At 37.8% G+C, this 22,230-nt stretch overlaps 1 protein-coding gene across 5 annotated transcripts in view; it reads left to right on the top strand.

Annotated features, from left to right (window-relative positions):
• The window catches only part of CSRNP3 (cysteine and serine rich nuclear protein 3), a 257,377-nt gene that overhangs the window by 124,648 nt on the left and 110,499 nt on the right, over positions 1 to 22,230 (top strand). For all 5 annotated transcript variants that reach the window (XM_043997959.1, XM_043997958.1, XM_043997961.1 and 2 more), the window contains one exon: positions 14,258 to 14,428. In XM_043997959.1, coding sequence (XP_043853894.1) covers positions 14,258 to 14,428 — 171 coding nt within the window. The remainder of the gene's footprint in view (positions 1 to 14,257; positions 14,429 to 22,230) is intronic.

The raw sequence follows: 22,230 nt of genomic DNA, 5'->3' as shown, positions 1-22,230 counted from the left end.
TTATATGTATACACATATAATTTATAATTTATAAAAAATGTAAAAGTGAGGCTTCAAATTGATTTTGAACATACAGCAGGCAGTGTTTCCAACAAGGCTGTGCCTACATATTTAAAAATAACATTTATCTTTCTTTGTTCTTACCTGAGCAACATATGTGTGGTTACTATAAAGAAATGTTGCTAATTTTCACAGATCATATGCAAATATTTACTCAGTCCTTTATAGTCACCACATGGCATGATTTACTAGGGATTTTGGCCCTCATTCTTTGTATTTGTATCCCCAGTGCCTTGCACAGTCTCTGATACATAGTTGGCATTAATAAATGCTTATTGATTGGTGATGCATAATAATAACAATGAAAAAATCATAAAGGCCAACTGTGACTCCCATTGTGAAATGGAAGTGACCATGTATTCTCAAAGTCTGTGTCAACAGAGGAAGGGAGAAAGACAGGCAGGCAGGCAGGCATGAGGAAGGAGGGAGGGAGGAGGAATTAAGCAAGGAAGGAATATGAAATCCTTACTAGGCACTATGATAAGTGCTTTACAAATATTATTTCTTTTCTTTTTTGTGGGGCAATGTGGGTTAAGTGACTTGCCCAGGGTCACACAGCTAGTAAGTGCCAAGTGTCTGAGGCTGGATTTGAAATCAGGTCCTCCTGAATTCAGGTCTGGTGCTTCATCCACTGTGCCACCTAGCTGCCCCCTATTATTTCATTTTATCTTCAGAACAACTCTGGAAAGTAGGTATTATTATGATCCCCTTCTACAGTTGGAAAAAGTGAGGCAGACTGCGGTTAATTTTCAGTATATAAATGTTTCAGTAAACATTTATTAAGCACTTACTACATGCCAGGTACTGTGCTAAGCACTGGCAATATAAATAAGAAAGAGACAATGTCCTCTAAGAGCTTACTATCTAATGGGGGAAGATGATACACAAAAGGAAGATGAAAAGCCAGGTAGAGGCATGGGTTGGGGTATGGGAATGTTCCGTGCAATTAAAGCTAAGCAGAGCTGCTGATTGAGAATTGAATTATTAGGAAGTCCATGAACCCTTTGTAAAGGAAGACTTTGGGAACAATTTAGTGTCTTATCCTCCCCCAGCCCTGTGGGGCTTAAGCGAATTACCCACCATATCTCAGCTAGTAGCTTCCTGAGGCTGATATAAACTGGGTCTTCTTGACTAGGGGCCCAGTTCTCTGTGCACTATGGTGCCACTCAGCTTCCTCTAGCATCAGCTCCCCTAGATTCTACCAAGCTTAAAAGGCTTTGAGCATGAGTCAAGTGATAGTTTCATCACTAGAAAACTAGCCATCAGGTGATGGATTTTTCATTCACAACAACTCATGAAACATAGAACTGTTGCATGAGTGTCCACATGGATAAAACCTTCTACCTTGAAGAGTTTAAAAGTCAAGATGAAATTATGTCCAACTAAAATTGTCCAGAGGTGGACTAGAATTGAAGCTGTTCAGAACAGTCAAAACTATATTTCTAGGGAGGAGTGCTAGAGGCAGAGTGGGAGGAGCTGGCTTTATGTCCTTGCTCTGCCACTTGTCACCCCTATGACCTTGGGAAAAGCATGTCTTTTCTCTGGGCTTGAGTTTTTTCTTTATAAAATAAGCCCCTTTTGTACTAGTTGATCTCAGAGTTCCTTTCCAGCTTTAAGTGAGAGGAGCCTACTTTATTTCTTCTTTAGAAATACTATACTTTACATTATGTCATAAATTAAGGGTATAATTTAACTGTCCCAAAAGGATCCTTTGTCGGAAATATACTTGAAAAGTCAGTAGTCTTCTTTGGAATTGTTCTCATTTCTGTTCTGATTTCAGAACAACCTTAGAAAAAATGGTCATAGTGACCTTTATTTTTAGAATTGTCACTTGTCTAGAAGAGTGTTCTTTGAGCTAACTGAAAAGGATTATTAACAGGAAACTTTGAAAGGAGATTCAACCAAATCTCTGTAGCTTTTTTTTTTTTGATGTGGAAAAAATGAAGCACAACTATATTAAAGCTGAGTTTGTTCAGTGTAAAGAGTAGGTAATCCATTTGTTCTTATTACTTTGGGTGATTTGGACACTGATATATAATACTGTGCAGTGAAGAAGGCCATTCCTAGAAAATAATGGCCTTCTTTCCTTCCGCCAACTCATTTGATTTGAATGCCAAAATTGTTCTCTTTATTGAAGAGGGTATAGGGGGTCAATGTAAACCTTTAGATTCAAAACAGTTAATGAGTAGTTAAAAGCTAGAAAGTATCTTTTCCTTCCTTCCTTTCTTACAGGTCTATCTGGATCATCATGGGTATGTGAGGCTTATGTGTATAAGTTCTAATGCAAAACAAGTAGGCAGAATTCTAAGCTTAGCCCTTTGCAGATCACAACCACCGATTTTTCCTGTGTCAATCAGGCAATGGGGCTTAAACAGATGGGTCTTACAAATTATCCAAAGGATAGGCTTAGGCTTCACTAGATCATGAGAAGTGATTTCTAAAAATGAGAAACCTCTAGGATACCTTGCCTTCAATTCTCTAGAGTTCAAATCCAGATAGGACTAAGTGAGCTGATCCCAAGTACTGGGATTCATGCAGAGTCACTATGGTAACTAAGGGCTGAACTAGATAGGGGTTTATAATCTTTTCCCAGGTAGAAAGTTAGTCTCTACATCAAATAGAACTAAGCTGTATTGTGACAGAGTTCAATTTTATGGTATTGCCTGCCATTTTAAAAATTCCTACCTCCAAACCTTTGCTTGGGTATGTTTCAGGTTTGGTAATATATAATGGTCTTTACAATTAAGCTGGCAGGATTTGAAAAGAATAGGCCTATTAAATAAATTAAAAGAAGTGACATCGACATTTATGTCACTAGTCCTGTTAGTCAAACTACATATAACATGGCATTGTTTAGAAACATTGAATCAACTGACATAATACTTGTCTGGAATATTTAGGATCAATATTTTCCTTTATATTTCCATTATTCTGGCAGTAAGATTCTTGGAAAAATGATTCAGTATAAATATATTTGATATCTGAGTTAAGCAGTTTTCCATAAACTCCTTGGGGGATGGAGAAGACATCTTTAAATCTGTGCATTAGTGATTATGAATTCAGCAGGGGAGCCTTCATGGGCAGTGGTTTCCAGTTTGGGGCTCCTTACAACAGTTATGATTTATCATTCATTTCTGTTGTAAGTGGTTTCTAAGTTATATCAGCAGATCCCTTATACCACATTCCCTGAGAACCCTGCTAACTTGATGCATATTTAATCTTATATTATATTCATTTTTGTTAATTGCTGTTTGATATCAGCTGTGGGTTTAGTTTTATTCTTTTTATCCAGTGTTAAAAATATATAATTTGCTTATGATAACAATTTAAAGAACCTGCCAAAAATAGTGTTTTTCTATTTTTTTCCTCTTTTTAACAGTCCCCTTCTTTTTCTTCACCCTGTCCTTGGGAAAAGAGACAGAATAGTATAATATATTGAGTTCTGTGCCTCAAATCAAGAAAACCCTGGTTTTAGTCCTACCTCTGACACATACTAGCTATGTGACCATGAACAAGTCACTCAGTGCCTCCCAACAATTCTTCCAGGCTTTAAATTGCAGAAGGGTTGCTGAGTTGCATCAGTGGAGATAATTCTCCACATAGGGATGACCCATCATTAAGTCAAAGATCTGTACTATCACCAACAAAAACACCTTGGTATATTCCCAAATCTTAAATCATCACAGTCTAAAAAAGCAGCCTTACTTTATTCAAATATACTGTTATGACAACCATCTTTTAAGTGGTTTCTTTTATACTGGCCTTTCTGATAATTGTTTTGAAGGAAAAGAAGTTCATATCTGTTAGCCACTCTTTCATCTCCAGTGCTTTTCCTTCAGGAGCCTGGATCATTTTTCTAGCCAGGTGTTGTTCAAAAGAGTTAAGCACTAAAGAAACAATGAAATCTTACAAAGACAGCATGATAATGGTTCAGAATTATTTTTGTCTAGGTTTCTATTTGTGGATTTAAAAAAAACATATAGAAGTCTGCCAAGTCCATCAAGAAACTGGGCTCACATATCTTCTTCATTTTTAATAGCAGGTACATAAAATTAAATTGAAACCTGCATAAGGGCTTGACTTTACTTGGCATTTCGGTCACATTTTCAACAATTATAGTCAAGAGAGGTAGGATGGCATAGTGAAAATAACACTGTATTAGAGTTAGGAGGTCTTGGGTTTAAATCCCAGCTCTACCACTTACTCCAAGTTACTTAACCTTTCTGGGCCTCTGCGTTATCATACTTTGAATTAATACTTCTCATCCAACCCCTTCATGTTTCTTCATCTGTAAAATTAGAGTTGGAATAAATGACCTCTAAGTTCCCTGCCTGCTCTAAATCTGTGATCCCATGGTCCTATTTGAGAATTTTTGCCTTTTTTGCATTAACATTGAAAGTTCATTTGTTTTTGGAAAGGCCTCCATATTCCAGAGTGCATATTGGTGCTTTCAGACACCCACACATCAATACTCACATTTTGGTTGACATGATTAGCTCAGTTGCTTAGATCTTGTTTGTTAACAAGATCAAATTTGCTAGTTCGGTTACTATAAAGGACACTGCTCCTGGGATAAAGCTATTCCATGGCCTAGCCTTTGTTCCCAGTGGGACCAGATGAGAACATTTGGAAGAATTCTTCAAATTTATCACTGTAATTGGGAAAACAACCCAAAGACATGGTGTTGTTTAATGTCTGGTATTAAAAGGTCATACTCTTGCCTCTTGAAACTCTTTGATGTCCTTTGCTATTACAGTCACTTTGCAGCTGGTTTCTTCCTCATTACAATCCCTCAGATATTGGGGGGGGGGGAGATAGAACCTCTCTGTAAGTGGAAGCAACTATTCTTTAGTCTGAATCAACTAATTTTTTGATAGATTTCCCTTTCCCCAGAGGATTGCATCTTTCTCTTCAAGGCTCCTCCAAGTTTTGTCCCTTATGCCAGCCTCATTGGGGACTGGGCCTGGGTTGGTGTCATAGAATTAATTTACACCAGCCACACAACATAAAGCCAGCTTGGGCAAACAACTCCAACTCCACAGTCATGCCTTGTGTTATTAATAGAGTACAAGAGTAAACAGATCCAGGAAGATGTAAGCACCCAGACCCTTAGTGGCTATGTGACAATGGAAAATTCAACTAACCTCTCTGAGGGTCAGTTTCCTCATCTGTAAAATGGGGATAGTAATATAATTTACCTCACAGGGTTACTGTAAGGCTTAAATTAGATTATGTATATAAAAGCAATTTGCAGACCTCGAGGTGTTTTTAAAAGATGGATTACTATCATTATCACCCTTTTATCCAATGGAAAAGTGAGCCAGGAACAGAAATCTAGCTAGAAGCTAGAAGCTCTCCTGTTGGCAAATTGTCAGGCAAATTGTCAGAAGCATCTTTCATGGTGGTACTGACCTTGTGAAAATTTACCTTGCAACGTCCAGACAGATTCGTTTCCTGCTGGCTGCAGATACAATAGTCTCTTGCCAGATGTGTTTCTGGAGAAGCAGCCATGGTGCTATTGAAGAAACAATCTTTGTGGAATGAATGGATTTGCAGAATATGTGGAATGTTGAAAATTCAAAGTAGTTAGGTGGTTTGCCTGATTTCTGCCCTTTGGCAAATCATTTCCTCCTTTTGTCCATTAGAAAGTAGTGCATGGGGGCAGCTAGGTGGCAAAGTAGATAAAGCACCAGCCCTGGATTCAGGAGGACCTGAGTTCAAATCCAGCCTCAGACACTTGACACTTACTAGCTATGTGTCCCTGGGCAAGTCACTTAACCCTCATTGCTCTGGAAAAAAAAAAGTCCTGCATGAGGATTTTCCTTTAATTTCATGGCATTCAGTGTTTTGTTGTGGAACAACTAGTCTTCAATTTGGAAAAATTGCCCAGTTTTGATATTCTTTGGTCTTCTGGTCTCTCTGGGCTTTCAGATATTTTGCCTCTACCTTTTTTCTGTATTCTCCTTTCCATTTGATTATAAAATTGAGCTGAAAGGAATCAATCCCTGTATTTCTAAAGATCATCATATTGAGGCACAAAGAGGATTGAGTGACTAGCCCAAGACCACACAGAAAATATTTCAAATCTTCAGTGGCTTCGTGTTGCTCCTAGGATGAAATCCTTAAGACCTTCCACAATCTGGCTTCCACCATCCTTCCCCATTTTATTTCATTTTTTTCTATCTTATTTCATATTATTCTGTTTTAAACACTTGTCAATCCAGTTAAATGGCCTCCTAGCTGTTTTCCATACTTGGCATTCTGTTTCATCTCTTGCCTTTGTACCTTTGCCTAGGTGGTCCCTTAGGTCTAGAATGCACTCCCTTTTGAGAAACTGGGACTGGTTTTTGTTGTTATTGTTGTTTTTGTTCTTTATATTTTCTCACTTTGCATAGTGTCCTGCTCATAGTCTGCACTTAATACATATTTTTGAGTTAGATTTGAACCTATGTGTTCTGGCATTTAAATCTCTTATTTAACCTGGTGATCTTTCCACTGTCATATAATCAGCTAATCAAGAAAAGGTTAAGATGACTGTTTGTAACATGCTTGAGAAGAATTCTGATGCTTAGCTGAGGAAGGCCAGAGGGATAAGCATCAACAAATGACAGAAAGAGTGACAGAAGTAGGGTTGCCTGATTCCTTTCTCCATCCTTTGATCATCTAGCTGCTATATGTGACACAAATATGTTTTGTTGTGACTGATGCCTAGAAATCATGAGGAAATCTCCCTATTAATAGATTTAGACCTCAAAGGGAATTTAGAGACCATTGAGTCCAACTTTCTCCTTATACAAATGGGGAAACTGATGAGAAGTTAGGTGAATTTCCTATAAATGCTAATAAATGTCAAAGGTAGACTTTAAACTTATGAGGATGCTTTTTCCAGTTCTGATCTCTCTAAAAGGTGCTGAGAATTTGAAGACACCTTAAAGAAGAGTCAGATGCTTAAAGAAGTGGTTCTCAAAGTGTGGTCTGGTGACACCTTGAGGATCCCAAGACTCAGGGGGTCTATGAGGTTGTCAAATTCTGATGACTGAAACTGACCTTGTCTCCATTCCCAGACCCATGAATTGCCTGAGGTTGACCAGACTTTATTGCTCCTAGCCTCTGACTATTTAGTAAATGTCCTAAACTCTCCCCCCTGGGATTCCCAAACTTTCTCTATGGACTTTCAGTAGTTATGCAAAACAACCTGCCTAGTGAAACCCCCTTGCACCTGCAGCCCCTCTCCTTCTGCCCAAATACTTGGTTTTTGTGGGGCAATGGGGGTTAAGTGACTTGCCCAGGATCACACAGCTAGTAAGTGTCAAGTGTCTGAGGCTGGATTTGAACTCAGGTCCTCCTGAATCCAGGGCTGGTGCTTTATTCACTGCACCACCTAGCTGCCCCTGCCCAAATTTTTTTTTTTTTTTTTTAGTGAGGCAATTGGGGTTAAGTGACTTGCCCAGGGTCACACAGCTAGTAAGTGTTAAGTGTCTGAGGCCGGATTTGAACCCAGGTACTCCTGACTCCAGGGCTGGTGCTCTATCCACTGCGCCACCTAGCTGCCCCCCCAAATACTTTTTAAGAACCTCATACCCATCCTCCTTTTCAAGGTCCCCAGCAGAATATGTGGAATGTTGAAAACCCCATTTGCAATTCCTTGCTCCAACTAAGGATCATAATTTTTGCTATAATGGCTGCCTTCTCATTTATTCTGGTTGACAAGGTCAAAACTATTTTCATAATAATATGAAGATTTTAAAATTTACAATACAGTAAATAGAAACAGATAGAGTCTATATGACCAAAAGGTTTAGGTCTTCAATGATTTTTAAGAGCATAAAGTGTCCTGAGGCTAAAAAATTTGAGAACTACTGATTTAAATATTTGTTAATACAATTCACACACACACACACACACACACACACACACACACAAATATATTCCTGAAATGATAGCAGATACCCTTGGAAAAACTTAATTATTGTGTAAATGCAGTGAAATTTGTATAAATAATTTACAAAGAACAAGTGCCTAAAATGTCCAATGTTTTTAGCATTTGCTTTAGACTATAAAAATGCCCCCCAATATGGTATTTTCAATTTTATGAATAAGCAAAGGGTTATTCTATAAGAAATTATAATTTTTTTGTTTTTGTTTTTGTTTGGCCACTCAAAACAGAAAAAGGAGAAATGATCTTTAACTTCCAGTGAATGTAAGATAGATAGTAAAAACTTGTTGACTGTTGGTTATAAAATACTGCAGTTTTGGAGCTTGGGGAATCTTTTTTATGATAGCATTAAATTGTGGCAAAAAATTACCTGGCTATGATTTCAAAGGATTCCAGGAGGCCAAACAGAGCTTTATTTTCTAGAAACATTAGCAATTTACATTTCTATCTTATCCTTCATTTGTGCTGCATGAAAAGTGCCTAAGAATTTGTTTCAAATGCGATCTCTGCTGCTTAATAGCTGTGTAATCTTGACCCGTCATTTGAACTTTCTGAGCCTCAGTGAAAAATGAAGACTTTGGATGTAGGTCCAGGTTAACATTAGATCCCATGTACTTCTTACACAATATTTCCTCTTAGCTATAATTTAATCTTTTTCTTACTACCAATCCCCTTTCCCTCTAAGCTTACCCATCCTATTTTGTCTCTAGGGAGGCTAGAAATAAATATTTCATCAATTAATTGGACTTGTAATGATAGTGTATCTGGGTTTTTTTTTCTAATTCAGTATTTGAGAAGAGTACTGGGGCACCAGTATTAATCTTTTTCTATTACTGCTCCATAAATGTGCCCAGAGGCTACTGAGCAATGGGCACATCTTATACAAATATAAAGAAGACATCCCGTTTGTGAGTCAGAAATAACAATTCAATTTCACGATGTTTAATAAAGCTTTAAACTGATTAGGACTTGATTAGCATTTTCTAGGGATGGGAAAAGGCACTGGAAAGGTGGCCAAGGGCTGAATTCAAGGAACATAATACACTATTGTTGGTAAAGAATAAAGGAAAGATTATTTAAAGGAGTGCCTCAGCTTTCAAAAAAACACAGAACTCGCCTTTGAAATGCCAGCTTGGGGCAGATGAAGTTTGGAGTTAAGTACTCCCTGGGTGACTTTCTGAAGTGTAGTTGCATTTTGTGTTTCATTGTGCTGTGTGCAACTCCCATTGAAATCCGCAGGGCTGCAGGTGTACCCTGTTTTATGAAGGAGAAGCATTCTTGGAAATTTTGTCAACAATCAGTGCACTAGGGAAGATGACTATTAAAGGAATCCTTTGGCAGAAAATCCTGCTGTGTGATAAATGGGAACTAAGGTTTCTTTGAGGGGAAGGACTCATTTTTGCTTTCCCACATGGCCTTACATCTGGGTGTTTTAGTTACATAGATCTATATAACCTTGATTAATATTATATATAACATATAAAACATGTTATATGTATCATATATATTTGGGTGAATACACACATATATTTGTAAATTCCAGGATTTCATATACCGATTTTATTTAAAGTGGTGCACATGTGTGAATAGGAATAGGATATTTAACATTATAGAGTCCAAAAACAAGAATAATACTTGGAAGTGAACATGGCAGAGAAAGAAAAATGATTTCTTTTATTCAGGTGGTTTCTTGCAGTACAATAGAGGGATACATCCACAACTCTAGAAAAACAATACATGAAAATTCAAACCTGGAAAATATAAATTAGAGCAATTTCCTACCGTACCACTTACATACAGACGCATACACACATGTGTGTACGCATGTATATATGTACACACGTACACATACATACATACATAACCGCTCATATTTCTCAAAGTGGAAGGCAAGCTCAGATCTGTAGCATTGTTAAAGAGGAAAAGTTATCATCAACAACAGAAATAGAAACCAAATCTCATTTCCAAACCGTTAGCATTCTTTTTGATAATTGAAACCTTACTTTCTAGAAGATATACAAATGGAGCAATAATTATAACATCATCCCCAAAGTTCACATATGGATTTGGATCAGTTATTCTGGTTGGGGCTAAAATGAAGCAAATAATATAGTCAACAGATATTTTCTGAATATCTATGCCTTTTGCTTATTAAACACTAAATCTGAGAAATTCTGGTTGTGTTTGTTTAAGAAGTAGTAGTGACTTGAACTTGAGTCTTCCAGGGTCCAGAGCATCTAGGTGGTGCAATGGATAGAGTTCCTAGCCTATCCCAAAGCCTTCCTGAATTCAAATCTGGCTTTAGACACTTACTAGGTAATGTGTCATTACTGTGACACTGGGTAAGTCACTTTGCCCTATTTGTCTCAGTTTCTTCATCTGCCAAATGAGCTGGAGAAGGAAATGGCGAACCACTCCTGTATTTCTGTCAAGAAAACCCCAAATGGAGTCACAAAGGGCTGAACACAACTGAAAGGACTAAACAATGAAAGTAAGGAAGGATAGTGACAGGGAAGGAAGCACACGGTTATGTAGCAACAACAGCTATTCTGTGATGGAAAAAAAGTACTGAATTTCAAGTCAGGGAACCTGCGTTTGAATACTGACTTTGCTACTTTTTAATGACCTTACCTTTTCTTGACTTCAGTTTCATCATTTATAGAATGATTTTGGACTAACTGAAAATTCTTAACATCGATTCTGTAAATTTGCTTTTTCAGTACTTTGATTGTTATATTTCAGTAGAATTGGCTTCCCTTGTGATCCTATATATTTTATGTTATGGGCCCATAGCACCCCAGAAGTTCTCTGGGGCACATCAAAGAACCTTCTCCTTGAGAAACTAAACCAGAGGACAGACACGCCTAGAGGGATAAGTGGAACCAGATTGGACTGAGCTAGCTCTGAGACCCCTACCCTTCATTCTAGTCTCCCTCAACCCTGGGGCAATAAGATTAGGTGTGGCTGCTTCCTTTGTGTCCTGAGGAGATGGCTTCAGAGATCTGCAGCCACCCCTCACCCAATTCCTCCAGCCACCACAAGTGGAGGATGATCCTCCCTCACTAAAGGAACTTTTCCACAGTCAGATGATCACCCCCATCAGGCCTCTATAAAAGTACTTGCCTGTTTCCTGCTTGAGGAGATTGGTATCTCAGAGCCACTCTCTCTGTGCCATGCCTTTCTCCCCATGAGAAGTCCAAGGACTTCTTTCATGGTTTCCCTTCCCTTCCCCTGCCCTAAATAAATTACTATCTTATTCTAATGGCTTTTGTGTGCAAGAGGGTGTAATTCTTTAAAGAGGAATTCCTAAGGACCCCAAACCCCTACTCCTATCCCAAACCCCTACCCCTACCCCAATCCCTTATCCCAAACCCCCCACCCTATTTTCCCCCATAACATTTTATTTTGTGCATTTTAAAACATTTTTTTCTGCAAGAGTTAATAACGTTTACCAGACTACCAAAGGAATCCATGGCATAAAATAGCTAAGAATCATTGGAATAGAAGAAATGTAAGCTTCCTTCCACATCTAAAATCTATATCTAAACAGCCAGGACTTAAAGGAAGTGAAACAGGTTGTCTGGAAGGAAATGAACAAAGGTTGAAAGCTGAGTTGAGTAATTTGAAGAATGCCCCAAAGTGGAAAGTACAATAATAATAGTAATGGTGTTATCTCTTCCTTTTATACTGCCAAAATTTCTCCCAGTACCCCTCTCTTTGCCCTCCCAGAAAGCCATCTCATATAATAATATTTTAAAAAGAAAGTGTAATGGGGGAAATGGGGTACAGGTTGGGGTTAGGGGTAGGGGTTCTTAGGAATTCCTCTTTAAAGAATTATACCCTCTTGCACACAAAAGTAGTAGTTAGAATAAGGTGGTAGTTTATTTAGGGGAAAGGGAAGGGAAGGGGGGGAAGGGAAACCATGAAAGAAATCCTTGGACTTCTCATGGGGAGATAGGCACAAAGCATGTGGCTCAGCAGGAGAATGGCAAGTACTTTTATAGAGGACTGATGGGGGTGGACCATCTGCCTGTGGGAAGTTCCTTTAGTGAGGGAGGACCATCCCCCACTGGCAGTGACTGGAGGAATTGGGTGAGAGATAGCCATGGATCTCGCTTCAGGACAAAAAGGCCACAGCCACACCCAAATTTATCTCCCCAGGGGTAAGGGAGACCAGAATGAAGGGTGGAGGGCCCAAAGCTAGTTCAGTCCAAACTGGTTCTGCTTATCTCTCTAGGGTATCTGTCTTCTGGTTTAGTTTCTCAAGGAGAAGATTCCTTGATGTGCCCCAGAGAACTTCTGGGGTGCTCTGCACCCCATGACAAAAGAAAAAGAGGAAGAAGAAAATATAATAAAAAATACATTTAAAAAATCAGAAAATATGTATAATATTCTAGACCCATGAAACCCTACCTCTGTAAAGGAGTGGGATAAGGGAGTCTTCTTATAATTCTTCTTTGGAGCCCTGCTTATTATTTGTAATTTTGCAATATTTACTGATGATTGTTTTGTAGTTATTTCCATTTGTATTGTGGTCATTGTATATATAGTTTTCTTGTCCCTGTTTACTTCAGGTTGCACTAGTTCATGTCAGTCTTCCCATGGTTCTCTGTTTATCATGTTCATTGTTCCTTACATCATATTCTGTTGCATTCATATATCACAATTTGTTTAACTATTTTCTAATCAATGTTGCTTATAGCATTTAAAAGAAAAACTCTCAAAAAAATAAAAGAAAGAAAAACTTTCCATCTTAACATCAAAGAACTTAGAGCAGGAAAGGACTTTAGAAATCAATTAGCCCAACATCATAATTTTATAGATGAAGAAGTCAAGGAAAAGTGATACAAGTTGTAGTATGTAGCAAAACCAAGATTCAGACTCAGGATCACTGGCTCCAAACATGACCTACACCACCATCACCAAGATTTTATATGTTCCCTTTCATTTTCTTCTTCCTATGTTTAATATTTAGAGATCACTATTTCTTTTTTTGGGGGGGGGGGCAATGAGGGTTAAGTGACTTGTCCAAGGTCACACAAGTAGTAAATGTCAAGAGTCTGAGGCCAGATTTGAACTCAGTTCCTTCTGAATCCAGGGCCAGTGCTTTATCCACTGTGCCACCTAGCTGCCCCCTAGCACTATTTCTTGTTAAGTAAAGTTTTGTGTCTGGTGGCCACAAAAGTTGGGTTTTGAAGGTAATGTATTCTTGTACTTAGTCAACCTGGCCCAATGGTTATAAGAAGATTAAACTGAAGAGATTGTAAGAAAGATTCTTGCATAAGCCAAATTTCAACAAGTTGAAAAATTAAGGGTAAATGTAAATAAGAAACCATTCAGAATCTACAAGAATAAATCCATCTGTTGTGTGATTCTATTTCAACTGTTAAAATTTAGACTAGTCTTGTGTATACTCCTTTTATAAGGCTTTAGTAAAAATAGATTTGCATTGGTTTAATGGGTTATGATCAGACATACCTAACTTCCCAGATATGCTTCACATTCTTTTCTAGCAATTTGACCTCTCTCCTTTGGCACCCTCTAGATCAGAGATGTCGAACATGTGACCCATAGCCAGCATTTGACTCACAATACTCTTGAGTGCAGCCCAAATTAGGTTAAAATGAAATCAGAAAATATAAAAAAAATAAAAATCAATAAAATAAACACAATTGACCTCCTTATGCCTCCACTAATCATTCCTGTAACTTCTCATATCAAAACATTTCTCCCTTGCCACTACACCCTACATGTCGTTGTCTCTACCTCTTAGAATGTAAGCCTCTTGAGAGCAAGGACACTTTTTATTTGTATGCTTAGTGTTTAGCACACACCTCTTGGGGTGTGTGTCTGTATGTATGTATAAAGAGAGAAGATATATACACACAAAGAGCTTAATAAATGCTTTTCATTTATTCATTCATTCATACGTGCTTATGGTTTCTCAAAGTTATATGAACCTCTGTTGATTTTCTTGATTTTCCTAAGGATAAGGGATTAAAGACATTAAATTACATAATATTCAACAATTGGTGGATTTTTTAATCCAAATGATCAGATAATCACATTTTAAATGTGTTTGGTTGTTGTCTTTTTTAAGTGATCATGGCATTAGAAAAGTTCTGCCTAGTGATCATTCCACAGAGGAAGATGTAGCCCAGCTCATGTTTAAAAAGCCAAATAAAAATGCCTTCAGAGACCTTGGCTGCACAGTCGGTGGTCAGATGTTTCAATGCTTCATTGCTCCTGTCCCTGTTACAGGTACATGTGACAGCGCTGCAGCGATGAGTGGAATTTTAAAGAGGAAGTTTGAAGAAGTCGATGGCTCCTCACCCTGTTCCTCTGTGCGGGAATCAGATGATGAAGTTTCTAGTAGTGAAAGTGCAGACAGTGGGGACAGTGTCAATCCATCCACTTCTAATCATTTTACCCGTGAGTACTGAAATCACATGTGGTGCCAATTGTTTTGTTCTGCATTGTTAAAAATTGTGTTGGATAGGACATATTTTTAACCTACATGTTTATTGGGGAGGGAACCTAATGGGTCTGAGAAGATCCACAGAGCTGTTGGCTAAAGTTGAAGTATTTTTAGTCAGCGATATCATTAATTCCTATGATATGACTGTATTAACCAACTTGTTCAATTTTTTTAAGGATACAGGGAGGGGAAAGGGCTCATTGGTGAGTACCAGTGGCCTTAGTTGGGAGAAGGTAGATTTATAAGAAATACTAGTTTCAAAAAGTTGTAGAACCATAGAATTTTCAAAGTGAAAGGGAAGACCTTTAATATCAACTACTCTAAGCCCATTGTTTTAAAGTAATTGCACATTTTTGTCATCCTTCAAAAAAAGGTCAAGATTAAATTCATTTATATGTTCATCATCCAAACAAGTTACCTCAGGTTTAGGGGACTTAAGGGTCTGTATTTACTCAAAAAGCATCGTTCATAAGCCCCTACTAATGCATTTATTTTTCATAGTCAGCCAGAGAATACGATTAATTCAAAGCAAAAACATTTAATGAAATACTATATAAGGAAAATTAACAATAGAACATTCCCCCATAAGCTAAAAACACACGCTTTATACCATAAGTGGGAAGGGTAGATATAACTAGGGAACATGTGGATAGGCATATTTTATAGACAGGGTATTGCATATAAGGGCAACTCATGTCTTCTGATGATGTTACTGTTCTTCCTCCCTGACCTTGTTTCCTACTTGTAACATATGATGTATAGTCTCGGCCTGGCAACCCATCTATGTCATGTAGACATGTCATGTAGTGTCTGCTGGTCTCAGAGGGTGGCTACTATTTAATGGTACTGCAATTCTCTCATGTTCATGATGGTCTTATAATTGCTGAGGGCCTCTTGACTCCCAGCTTCTAGGCTTCATTTCTTCAGGGAATTTGCTGGTAACCTGGACCATATACTGTCTATCAGAGCATGGTGGTGGTTAGAAACTCCTTTTCTGGTAAGGGCAGACGAAGAGATCTTTTCTAATAGTCAAAGGCTATGAGCCATCATAGGCAGCAAAGGGCCCAGGCCCGGCAGAATGCCCATGGGTTAAGATCAAGTCTAGCTTTTAAACTCGGTTTCTTTCTGCTAATAGGGGTTTAGGGTATTTTTGTCCCAGTCCTCTCTCTGAATCAGTCAGTCAGTAAATCCTTGTAATTCCTGCTTAACTTTTTATTGTAAAATTGCTGTGCTTCAGAACCCTTGGGGCTTTCCTTCCAAGAAAATGCCAAGGACTGGCTTATTCTGAGGCCATCCCATTTCATCAATTCCTCTATGTAAATGAATGGGGCTGGGGAGGGGTACCCAACCAAAAAGAAAAACAGGTAGAGTCCTTTTGAACCTTAACCCTCACATCCTTTCTTCCACATTCCGGACTATATTTTATGTGTTTGTCAGGCGAAAAGCCTTAGACTTGGAACCAGCCAAGCTACTTAAAAATATGTTTAGAAGTGAAAACCCAAGGATAAAATGAAAGAGGCAATATCTAAAGTAAAATAGAGGTAATATGGCTTAGTGGATAAAGTGCTAGAACTGGAATCAAAACCTGACTTTGACATATATTGACTCTTAACAATGGACAAATCTCTCAGTGTTTTAGTTTCCTTATCCATAAAACCGGTATAATAACACCTGAAATACCCACCAGGGAGGGTTATGAGACTCAACTGAATATAAAAATACTTTCTAAACTTTAAAGTCTTATATAATCAATCAATAAGCAAGCATTAAGCACCTACTATGTGCCTAGTACTGTGCTGTCCCAAAGATCTCGGTTTTAAGCTATTAGGGTTATTAGAGCTTAAAACTGCACTAAGACCTTTGGGATACCTTGTATTTACTTATTGGGCTAGACTTGTGATTTCATTGATATGGGGATTTCTCAGTGAGGAAATTCTCTTTTTAGCAATGCAGGATATTGCCAGCTTTACAACTTAGAGTTTTAGAAAGTTTCATGGATTATTCAGAACTTAAGTGACCTTCTCTGGGTCACACATCCTGTATGCATCAGAGGTGACACTTGAACCCAGAACTTCATGACTTCAAGGCCATTCCACCTCTCAAACCACTCTTGAAAGGCCAGTTTTCATTCTTATTTTTATTAATTGGAAAACCACTTTTTATCCTTATACCAAATTTAGGCAGAGAAACTTTATTCTATCAGTAAAACAATATAGAAAAGTCTATTACTTGGAATGTGTAGAGTTAAAATCTGTTACTGAATATGTCCTGACAAAAGCTTGACCACGTTTTTATGAAGTGTTTGCTGGGTTGCCCACAAATTGCTATTACAAAGTTAGCAATTGGAAAAATAGCCGATTATAAATACACAAAAACAAAGGGCTAAATAAAAGTTGAAAGACTTATTAAAAAAAAAATAGGAACAGCTAGGTGGTGGATAAAGCACCAGCCTTGGATTAAGGAGGACCTGAGTTCAAATCCAACCTCAAACACTTAACACTTACTAGCTGTGTGATGCTGGGCAAGTCACTTAACCCTCATTGCCCTGCAAAAAAACAAAAGAATAAGCTATCAGTCTAGCCATGATTTGAATAAGGATAATATGCTATGTTGTTTTATAATGTGTGCATATTTGTGAACATAAATTGGACATTAGAAATTACTTAAGAAAGGGCTATGTAAGGATGGGGGCTGGACTTATAATTTTAGGCCCATATACAGTCATACGCATACTCCCAAGTGATAAAACTTTGAGTCCTCTCATTATCTCTGGCATAGACTGTTGTAATAATGTTCCCATTGGTCTCTCTGCTTCAACTCTCCTCCAAAAATTTTTTTTAAAGTGTAAGTTCAACCATGTTATTCTTCTGCTCAATAATTTCCTGTGGCTCCTTACTACCTCCAGGATGAAATTTAAAGTCCTGTGTATGGCATTAAAAGTTCTGACTTCTTTCTTCCTTTCAGGTCTCCTTATACTTTATTTCCCTCCATGAATCTATGATCCAGACATGCTGGCCTCCTTGTTATATCTCACACATCTTTGTTATTTCACATCTCACTCCATCACTTTGTTATAACTCTCTGCTTTAACATTGGCTGTCCCCTTTGCCTAAAATTCTTTTCCTTCTCTCCTCCACCTCTTAGACTTCCTAGTGTCCTTTGAGTCTCAGATGAGATGACACTTTGTACAGGAGGCCTTTTTGGGTCCCCGAGCTGTTAGAGCCTCCCCTTCCAAAGTTACCTATCATTTATTCTTTTTAAAAATTAATTCAATTTCATTTTATTTTCAATTCTGAATTCTCTGCTTCCCATCTCCCCATTTCCATAATTGAGAAAGAAAAAAACACCCAAACAAAAACTTCCCCCCAAAACCAAAAACCTATTATAGTATAGTTAAGCGAAATAAATCCCTGTATTAGCCATGTCCAGATTTTTTGGGGGACTTACTCTCGGTTCTAAATGTATCATGTAGGTACTTAGATGTTCTCTCCCCTTTATAGAAAGTGAGTTCCTTGAGGGTAGGGACGGATTGTAATTTTTTCCGTTTTCATTGCTTAGTATAGTTCTGGGCAAATAGTAAGCACTTAATAAATGTTTGTTAACTGATTAACTTATAAAGTTTTGTTAAGATTAAATGAAATCAGGGGCAGCTAGGTGGCGCAGTGAATAGAGCACTGGCCCTGGAGTCAGGAGTACCTGAGTTCAAATCCAACCTCAGATACTTGACACTTACCAGCTGTGTGACCCTGGGCAAGTCACTTAACCCCAATTGCCTTAAAAAAAAAAAAAGAAAGAAAGATTAAATTAAATTGGGCAGCTAGGTGGCACAGTGGATAAAGCACCAGTCCTGGATTCAGGAGGACCTGAGTTCAAATCCAACCTCAGACACTTGACACTTACCAGCTGTGTGACCCTGGGCAAGTCACTTAACTCCCATTGCCCTGTAAAAAAAAAAAAAGATTAAATGAAATCATATATGTAAGTCTTATATGAATGACACCTATTAGCATTCCTGGATACATTCATATTTGTTGACATCCTTAAAATGTAGGACTTAAAGCCAAACATAACTCCCTAGATGTGGTCTAATTAGTACAGAACACAGTGAGACTATTTACTTCCCTTGATTTTGAGATTCTTCTTTCTCCTAATATAGTCTGTTTACATTAATACTTTTATCAGCAACCCTGGTTCTGGTCCAAATTGAGCTTCTGATCAATTAAAAACATCTAATTTTTTTTTCCTACAAGTTGTTTTCAAGCCAGTTCTCTCATACCCTATACTTATACCATTGATTGCTTGAAAAACACAGAAATTTAAATCTGTTTATTAAATTTCATCTTGTTGGTTTGGGCTTAGCATTTTAGCCTATAGGAGAAGGGAAACTCAAAGGAGAACAGGCATATGAAAGAGTAAGAGAGGAAGAAGTATTTGTAAGGAGGTCTTAACTGATTAGTTAAAAAAAAAAACAACAGTTGATGATTTATTTAAACATCTTGAAAATATTGTCAGTTATCCCCAAAATCATACCTATGAACTGAATCCAATTATTAAAGTGGGATAAAAAATAAAAATGTATTCAATTCCAAATTTAGTCAGAAATATACAGCTGGCAGTATGCAAAGAGACTTTTCCAAAGTCATTCCAGATGGCTGCATGTCCCTCCACATCATGAAGATTTTTAGATAAGGAGCTTCTATAGTAAGCTTCTTATTTGTCTTATAACCATAATGGTGAGTTAGACCTTTTTTTTTTTTTTTTGGTTTAAGAAAGCCATTAATTTAAGCCTATTTTCTTTTGTTTGGTCTTCAGTCACCATCTTATTATTTAGGAAAATAAAGATAGACATCATAATCTTGATAAGTGTGCTAATCATTCTTGCCTTTGTGGATCAGACATGATTTTGCTTCATGGGCTTCCAAATATTTCCTTGACCTTGCCCTTGATCTCTGACCCATGAAGATATACTCATATACTCATGCAAACACGCTGGCAATCTGCCCTCCCTCAGGTTTTTTATATGATCTTTTTTTTTTTAATGTGGCCACTTCTTCAATCATGCTAGCTCTCAAAATCTTGGCATTAAACTATATTTCTTTTATTTCCAGCCTTCTTTGTCTTGATACATCTTTCAATAATATAATTTTATAGCATTGTTTCTTTAGGTTGCCTCACCCTTATAGTTCTGTGTTTCACTATCCTAAGTAATTATCACTTTCATTTTACATTTTTACATTATAATAATTCAGTTAAGTTTCCATAGCCAAAAGTAGTCTTCAATCTATGAAGGTTTATATGTCATTCACACAAGAAAGAAAATGCAAATCTATAGCAACATATCCACATATATACATCTACATATATAATATGAAAATTAGCCATAAATAAATATTAAGTGATTATTTACATTTCAAAGATTTTTTTAATATAGAAAAGGAGCTTTTAAATGTTCCTGTGCAGGCCTAAGAATGGGTAGTGGGGCAAGGATGGGAGTGGAAGATGACCAAGAAATTCAAAACAACCAATGTGAATTAGAGATCAATTAAGGCAAAATATCTGGAAATTTATAACACGGGGCAGCTAGGTGGCACAGTGGATAGAGCACTGGCTCTGGAGTCAGGAGTACCTGAGTTCAAATCCAGCCTCAGACACTTAACACTTACTAGCTGTGTGACTCTGGTTAAGTCACTTAACCCCAATTGCCTCACCAAAAAAAAAATTAAAATTAAATTTATATCACACACGCACATATTAGTTGGAGAGTTTATTTGGAAAAAATATTTTGCCCACTGCTCAGGAACATGTGTTACCTATCACTTTTGTTAAATCATGGTTATTTGATTTCAAAAATTGGTTCCAGTATCAATTAAAAATATCCGTTGCTCTGTCCAGCCTGTCTGTGGGATAAGATTAGGGAGGTATTTGTTCATTGCATAGTCTTCCCAAGAGACTTTGCGCAGTGCTGGACATGAGTAGTAGACTTTGCCCCATCAAGTATGTCAGCAACCTGCTAGTCAATTGTAGGACCAGGAAAATCCCATTTTCTCTGTGAGTGTGGAACTCCTGGGGCCACACATCCTTAAACAACTTTACATGGACAGAGACTTTAGTGGAGCAACAAAATTACTTTCTCCATCCTGGCCTAACAAAGTGTAGGGAGAGGATAATAAACTCTGCAAATGACCAACTGAAGTCCCTTTGTGTTTTTAATACCAAGGATCTAAGGTTAAAGGACTTGTTGGTTGCAAAGAGTTTAATAACAGAATGTCCAAAAAACAGATCTCCTCATGGACATAGTGGATTGAGTAGGTGGAAAAGGAAAAAAAAGAGACTTGTAGGTAGAGAGAGACTTGTACAATGGAACAGAAATGACACTCATGATAGCTTGAGTATTTGCTCATTATAAGTTTGGAAAGATGATTATTGCCTGCCTTATTAGAGACACTCGGCATGACAAATACCCAACAAATAGGGGGACAACCTTAGTAATTTAATGTTAAATATATTTGCCCTTTAAAAGAAAAAATGAAAAACCATTATTTTAACTTGACTGGGAATCAGTATGCACATGAGTTTGAAACCCCCTCCCCTTACTCTTTTTTTTTTTTTTTTTTTTTTTTTGGTGAGGCAATTGGGATTAAGTGACTTGCCCAGGGTAACACAGCTAGTAAGTGTTAAGTGTCTGAGGCCAGATTTGAACTCAGGTCCTCCTGAATCCAGGGCCGGTGCTCTATCCACTGCGCCACCTAGCTGCCCCCCTCCCCTTACTCTTATTGGCTATAAGACTATGGGTAAGTCATATAAACTTTTTTGAACTTTAGCTTCCTCATTTCAAAAATGGTAATAACAATTCCTGTAATATCTGCCTCACAAAGTTGTTAGGATCAAATAAGATAATGCACATACAAGTACTTTACAAACCTTTAAAGCACAGAATAAATCTGTTCTTATTACACTGTCATTTCAGAATGGGATTATAGGGGCGGCTAGGTGGCGCAGTGGATAAAGCACCGGCCCTGGATTCAGGAGGACCTGAGTTCAAATCCGGCCTCAGACACTTAACACTTACTAGCTGTGTGACCCTGGGCAAGTCACTTAACCCCAATTGCCTCACTTAAAAAAAAAACACAACAGAATGAGATTATATCATGTGGGGAGTGAACATAATAAAACATAATTCTGTTTTATAAGACTCAACAAGCATTTACTAAGCACTTATGATATGTCAGGCACCATGTTAAGTGCAAAGAATACACATATAAACAGAAAAAAGACAGTTCCTGCCCTCAAAGAACTTATCTTCTAACTGGTGAATGCAACACAGAAGAGGAAGCTAAAAATGGAATGAAATTGAGGTTCTGGGTTGGGAGAGACATCCAGTCAAAGGGAGGAGTGGCTGGGGCTTGAGGATACATCCAAAGTGTGAATTCCAGGGCTGAAGTGATCTTCCAGAATGGAGAGTTTTCTGGGGCATAACTGGGAAGTCTAGATTGTGACCTGATAAGAAATGAAGATGTGGGTGGCTTGGGTCCTCCTTCAATGGAGATTTTATAGCACTTAGTGATGTCTCATGATTCATATAATTTTTTTTTTAGTGAGGCAATTGGGGTTAAGTGACTTGCCCAGGGTCACAGAGCTAGTAAGTGTTAAGTGTCTGAGGCCAGATTTGAACTCAGGTACTCCTGACTCCAGGGCCAGTGCTCTATCCACTGTGCCACCTAGCTGCCCCTTATTCATATAAATTAAATGAGTTAAT

The sequence above is a fragment of the Dromiciops gliroides genome, chromosome 3 (genome assembly GCF_019393635.1).
Source record: "Dromiciops gliroides isolate mDroGli1 chromosome 3, mDroGli1.pri, whole genome shotgun sequence".
NCBI classification, from domain to species: Eukaryota; Metazoa; Chordata; class Mammalia; order Microbiotheria; family Microbiotheriidae; genus Dromiciops; species Dromiciops gliroides.
The sequence above is the reverse complement of the archived record's forward strand: the minus strand, read 5'-3'. Positions and strand labels throughout refer to the sequence as shown.